General features: G+C 33.7%; 1 protein-coding gene across 1 annotated transcript; it reads right to left on the reverse strand.

The window, feature by feature from the left end:
* Positions 1–5,591: 5,591 nt before the first annotated feature.
* On the reverse strand, positions 5,592–6,688 carry LOC134259733 (uncharacterized). Its single transcript, XM_062742330.1, has 3 exons — positions 6,684–6,688; positions 5,977–6,419; positions 5,592–5,833 (listed from the first exon to the last, which is right to left on the reverse strand). The coding sequence occupies exons 1-3, from the start codon at positions 6,686–6,688 to the stop codon at positions 5,592–5,594; spliced, it is 690 nt and encodes a 229-aa protein (XP_062598314.1).
* Between the last annotated feature and the right edge of the window lie 585 nt (positions 6,689–7,273).

The following is a 7,273-nucleotide window of genomic DNA, read 5'->3' on the forward strand; positions in this document are numbered from 1 at the left end:
AAAATCTAACAATATATTTTATGACATGAAATAAAATTATGCCACCATTCTTCCGTAACATAAGCAATGTGAACAATTATACAGGAATTTACAGATGAATTAGTTTTTAATTTATAAATAAGTTATTAAAAGAGTAAATTAAAAAAAATAAACAAATAAATAAACAGTTGAAAATACCGGGAATTGTGATTTATTTTTTTTTTTGTTTTGCTTTTGTTTACCTGGCCAATAATGTGTATAAATAAAATGGTATAAACACCTGCGGTTTCAATCGCCTTTGGGCAGAAAATCAATCATGCATGTTATTTGGGTACTACACGTATCAGTGTTACACATAATTGAACATGCTGCTCAATTAACAATGACCCTAATTTCAATCTATGTAAAAATGTAATGCAAAAAAAAGATAAATAAAATGCGTATAGATTTCGTTCAAGATTAATTAATGTTGAACATAATCTTGGGATTCTATACTGGTAACTAATACAATTTACAAATAAAACAATCATTTTTAAAACATGTCAGTAAAGAATAATCAATACTGAAAAATATTACTAAGCAAAATTAGCAACGAATTTTTCAAAACCCCTAATACTTTTTAAAAAATGCATTTAGAGTATCCCGATAGTATGGAAATCGGCCATGATCTATAATGATTAGATCTACTTAAAACTAATTCTGGTGAAATATAATTAATTCAATTTTAATTTTCTGTATAGAAAATAAATATGAGAGCCTGTATCAATCACAAAAAAACCCAAGATAATTGTGATTAAATATTCATGTTCAGTGTAATTCATTTACAAATGTATGTAGGTGTGTAAGCTTTCTTCCTTCAATAAATATTATTTCAAATCGTTTCAAATCTATGCGGGTACTGCTCATACATGTAAATGACCTTCGCATTGTAAGGATTCCTGGCATACTGCTCAGAAAAAAATTCAGCTGCCTTTTATAGTTCCATTGTTTATTGGAAATCTCATTTCTGAGTAAGCCCCGCCCATTAAATTAATAAACCCCGCCCACTGGGACTGCTGGGACTGCTTTCTGGGACCGCTGGGACTGCTGGGACCGCTCTGGGACTGCTGTGGGACTGCTCTGGGACCGCTGTGGGACTGCTCCGGGACCGCTGCGGGACTGCTTTAGCAGTCCCAGAAAGCAGTCCCCGGGACTGCTCTGGGACTGCTTTGTGTCAGGTTGGGTCTGGTCGGTACTGTACATTTGTATATATTACATAAACTGTAAATCTTTATTCTACAAATTAATGTTGTGAACAGCTTAGATCGTACAAACACAAGTATTACATTGTACATTCTACACAAGTGTCTTCCAACAAAAATTTTTTATGCTTTTTTAAGGAAAACTATTATATTAGCACACTGACATATAATTCATGTGACGCATGCATCAGATTGATGGACATTCTTGACTAAGCTTTTTAAAAAAAAAAAAATCATTTTTCCTTGTCAACAGAGTCAGATTGAAATACTATATATTTAAAATTGTAGCAGAGATACATAGATATAGGAAAGAGAGCACCAAATCCCCGGATGCACACATGGCTTTGTTTGTTATGGAACATTAAACCGAATACTGAATGGGTAGGCGTTACGCCATTGGCTGAAATCAGGTATTTAATTGTTTTCATTTTAAAGTAAAATTAATGACCTTTGAAATAAATGATGGGATGAGGGAATATTACAGAAACTATAGAAATACCAGGGAAGATTTTAGGAGAGGGGGTTGATTTTTTTTTGCCGCGTGTTATTTACTGCGAATCTCTATAAGTTGAAAATAACTGCAATTTTGACCTATAAACGCAATGGGACCATATATTTTTTTCAGTATTTTTTGTTAGGGCTTAGAACAAATTTTGAAATGATGCTAAAGATTTTTCTGAAATTGTCATAGTAAAGTACTGAGAGGGCCTAAGGTTTGTATGGAGTTCTATGGGAAAATAATTAGTGGTCTTTTCCCTATAGAGACCCCAATTTTTACACTTCAAAGTGATTTGAAAGTCATGAAATGTTATTTTTTGCTAATTATTTGAAGATTGATGACATTTCGAGAGAAAATTTAGCAAAAATTTGAATTAGTTTACTGCGGTAATGGGGTTAGAGGTGATTTGGGTCTTTTAAAGAGAGGAGGGGGGGGGGGGTAAGAGAAGATAGAAATTAGTAAAGTCCTGTACAGTTGACATGGTCAAAGGAGGAAGGTAAGTTAAGAAAATGTATTAAATTGTTCTTAAGATGAATGATTGTATGTATGCATAGATTTATGTATGTATTTTGCATGTACATGTGACTGTGTATTTATTATGTTTTGCTCTATCTGTGTATATTATGGAAGTGTTGGACAGTGACCTGGTGTTCATTTTTTTTCGTTTCCTAGACTTTTGCATTTTTAGCAGTTTTTCAAATAATTAAGGTGGCACATAAATGGAATTTTTGTGACGGACAAGTGAAAGGAGGACATTTTCTGTCTTGTCATCTCATGTTTGGTAGTGTATGTGTTCCTCTGGAGTCCCCCCCCCTTTCTTGGTTGCAGGGTGATCTGTTTGTAGTTTTTTTTTGTTTCTATGTTGTAGCTACACAAAGGTCTATGTTTTCTCTTTTTTCGCTCTTCGTAGTTTCCTCAGAATTACTCGCTGCGACTCACTTTCTAATGGTTTCTAGTTTTTGTACTTAGAGTTACTTCCCTTAGACCTGCTGACCAGATAGGTGGAATTTCAACATGATGATATCTTAACAGTTGTGACCTTTGGCTTCTGATTTTTTTTCATAAATTATTGTAATGACCTTGAACTGCATGTATGACATTTGAGCTTTATTATATTCACATGTAATATTATGTAATATTGAAAAAACATGTATTCCACCCTTGGCGGATCCATTTTTCATACATTTAGCTATGTAGAAGACATGTAATTAAGGAAATTTTTATAAAACTTGAAACATATTGTTGTTTCTTTCATGATTTATGCTTAATTTGACTAATTTTATTGATTTATTTTCATTTAAGCACTTAAGAGGAATTTCATCTTTCAGCTTTCTTGGCCCCGGGAGTGTTCGGTCTCTGATCAACAGGGGCATTTTCTCTACATAAGAAGAAAATGGAGATTCCTTACCCACCTGATGTATTTTGTCGGACAGTTTTCTGTACATTGCAGGTAATTTTTTTATTTATTAACTTTCCAGCCTCTTATTGTATAGTACATTTTGGGGGTTGAAGTCAGTTTTTGCTTTTCTTTAATTTAAAAAAAAAATTTTTAAATTCTCCTTTTCTTAGCATAAAATACAAAAAGAAGCTTCTGATTGTAATGTATAAGACTACAGACATTGAACTTTGATTTGTTATCAAAAGGATTGATTTAAACTTGTCTAAATTAATTGTAAACAAAAATAAAAGGGGGCACCTGTTATTTCTTTAAGTGTTTTTCACTGGGGGGTGGGGAAACTTTTTTGTACATACTTAAGCAATAGGAGGGATTAGATAAAAATCAATTATTATATCAGAGTCTTAAATAATTTACTTTGCATAGGAATAAAAAAAATTCTGTATCAGTCTTTTTAAAACCTTTGAATTTTGCTTAATTATCTATGATTTATCCAATTTTTGAGCTTTTTACCTAATTCTGGGTAGAATCCACCCTTATGAAATTATTGACTCAATTTTAACTTCATATCACTTTATTAACATAAAAACACAAAAACAATTCATTGTACAACTATTTTATTTATTACAGTCTCCAATATATCCAAATATCATCACCGCCCCAGACGTCATTCACTCCACTGAATTGTGCTGGAAGCAGTAAGGTGTCATCATTTGAGATGGTCACAGATCCAAGACACTGAAGTCACAGGACTCAAATTTCATACATGTTCACAGGTAGGTGTATAGTCTTTGAAATTACCACAATTGACTAATTCTGAGATAGGTAAGTATGTGAGTATAGGAAAGAGAGCACCAAATCCCCGGATGCACACATGGCTTTGTTTGTTATGGAACATTAAACCGAATACTGAATGGGTAGGCGTTACGCCATTGGCTGAAATCAGGTATTTAATTGTTTTCATTTTAAAGTAAAATTAATGACCTTTGAAATAAATGATGGGATGAGGGAATATTACAGAAACTTTAGAAATACCAGGGAAGATTTTAGGAGAGGGGGTTGATTTTTTTTGCCGCGTGTTATTTACTGCGAATCTCTATAAGTTGAAAATAACTGCAATTTTGACCTATAAACGCAATGGGACCATATATTTTTTTTCAGTATTTTTTGTTAGGGCTTCGAACAAATTTTGAAATGATGCTAAAGATTTTTCTGAAATTGTCATAGTAAAGTACTGAGAGGGCCTAAGGTTTGTATGGAGTTCTATGGGAAAATAATTAGTGGTCTTTTCCCATATACATGTATATCCACAAAGGGGTTTCAACAAAGATATGAAGGATACGGAAATAACGAGCAGTATTCAATATCAAAGTCAGTAAAACAATACAAAGTAGGATCAGAGCAAAAACGGAACTCTGAACCATCAGAAGTGGGATCAGGGGTCATGGAGGAATGAGCATCCCCTGCGGCCCGGTCACATCCACCGTTTGCTCCATGGCACCTGATCCCACCTCTGATGTTTGGAGGTCTTTGTTTGCTCTGCAGCTGTTTTGTATTTTTTTTATTGACTTTTAATCTTGAATACTGCTGTTTTTCTCCATATGTTTCATTGAAATTGAAATGATATTGGAATAAAAAACATAAGTTAAAACGGCGTTTTTAATCCAACAAATACGATCAAAACAAGAAAGCAAACGACGACACCCATGGGGTTGGTATGTAGGTTTTTCTTTATTCATAAAATTATCAATTTCATTTATTTTTCGATGATTTTCATTAGGCTTCATAGAATGTAGTTTAGTGAAACCTGTCTTATCTAACATGTACTTGGATACGAATTTTGTGTTGGAATAGACAGAGGCTTGGATTGCAAAGTGCATAAAACATGAAAAATTGTAAAATGGGAAAGACATTTAACGTCAGGATTCAAAGTGTGAAGAACTGTACAGGTGTTGGATAATACAGTAGTCACTATAAATTGCTCCTTACGTTGTTTAAGGTTTTAATTCACCCGAGGCGTTTTTGATTCTGTCGTCGATAATGTTCAGGTCTGTTCAACTAACAATTGTCCGTAGACTCGTACTTATTTATAATTGTCAATACACGTGAACAAACACTACGTGAATTATATAAGAATATAACCGTTTACTAGTATTATATAAAACAAACATTAAGGAGACAATTACAAGGCAATATTATATTGTCTAATGATTTTTTTTTTGAGTTCTTTATCCCTTTTTAATACATTATTTTACTTCCTGTTTCAAATTCCTTTTCACTCGCTTATTTTTTATTTTTGCAATGTTTAACTATAAATAATTCAGAATATAATCTACAACATTGGTATTTTCTATTCCTTATCTACCTTTCGTGCAATATACATCTGGATTTAAAACATTGAGCCAGGATTTGTTTCTCTTCGTCTTTTTCCCGTTATATATATCTCTTACATATTTGCATAAATCACACTGAGCATTTAAAACGGTTTTTCAAAAAGATTTTGGAAATTGTCCTTCTCCATTAAGTAGCTTATGTATTCCGTTTCATTGAAACCTATTCTGATCAATTCTTTGGCTAAAAGTCTGACAGAAGGGAAATCCTGACTGTTAATATAAGTTCCTTTAGGAAGATATTGACTGGCGTCTTTTGGTCCGTTAATAACAGCTATCACGTGAGCACGGTTTAAATAAAGTGAAAACAGTTTTTCTGTTGTATAACCTTTGCAGAGTGAATTCTCAAAAGAAAAAAAAAGAATTTGTAATCTCTTTCGAATATGTCCAGGCACTCCTTCAAATTATCATATTGCTTGCCACATTTTTTAGTTCCACAGCTGCCAAATTCATCTACTTTTAAGTATTTACTTAGGTCTTCAACTAATTTTTCTCTTCTCGAAGGAGTTGGACAGTTGCTTGAAACCCATACGTCGTCTTTAGTTTTCTTGCTGAGTATTCCAGTGTAGTTTTTGATGACGGGTTCTTGTATTTTTTGCAATATCCCGTAGAATGGTACATAAATATCTGATTCCTCCATATACAACATGGATAAATCAAAATGTTTCATCCAGTCTTTGTTTGGACTAAGTGTGGTACGGACTTTCCTTTCTGCCGTGTTAAACACCCAGATCTGTCCTTTTTCTTTCTTAATCACTTGTTTAGGAATACGTCTGTGACTGAATACCACGATATCAGCCTTGGAAACATTTGTTTCTAAAACACAGCCCGGTATGGAACATTGAGTACCACTGTAATACCGTTGCTGTTGTACAAAGTACTCCTCTGCTTGAAACCAATGTGTGCGATATATCCTAGGAAGTTATTTGTATTATTGAGTAACGAGTCAAATGTATCTTATGTAGAGAAGTAAGTCAATAAAGGATGTTCCGTACTTGGAATCAGAAACAGGATTATAACAAAAGATATGATTTTTATAAAACACAGTGATGGGAAAACACCATTTCTCTCGAACATCTCTGAAAGTTCTGAAAAAATGAAAGATTTAATTAAAACCCCAAAAAGATAAAGGGAAGGCAAAAAGCAAATAAGTAATGATCAAAGAAATATTATCATACCTCATTATAAATATATTATACTTATTATTTATACACTGAATTGACGACAGATTTTTTCCGTTATTTCCTGATCATGACAAGGAACACACGGCAGGAGATGCTTACTCCTTCGTGGCACCTGGTCCCGCCTCTGATGTTTCGGGGGTCCGTGTTTGCTCTTCTCTTATTTTGTATTGTTTTATGGACTTTGAGATTGTATACTGTTCGTTATCTCTATATCCTTCTCGTAGACATAAATCGGGCGACTATACCAGAATATTTGACACTCGGCATGCCTTCGGCATTGGGTGACATAACACTCCAGGGATTTCCTGTCACCTCTGGGCAAATATTCTGGTATGTCACCCTCGAAGCCATGTGGTATATGTAATATGACATTTTTAAAACTACGAAAAAAATTATATCATTTAAAATAATTGAAAATTCACAAATAATCCAGAAATGCTTTCTTGACGTTAAGAATAACGCTCCGTTGTTTACATTTGCTTAGCAATCGACGTCATAACATCTCGAACCCGAGCTAAAATGCGTAACGTAGCAACACGTGAACGTGATCGAAAGGATGTCATAACTGTTTCCGTCGGGGTGAC

Source organism: Saccostrea cucullata, unplaced genomic scaffold, assembly GCF_032062105.1.
Source record: "Saccostrea cucullata isolate Sc308-1 unplaced genomic scaffold, CSIRO_AGI_Scuc_v1 ctg13025, whole genome shotgun sequence".
NCBI lineage: Eukaryota > Metazoa > Mollusca > Bivalvia > Ostreida > Ostreidae > Saccostrea > Saccostrea cuccullata.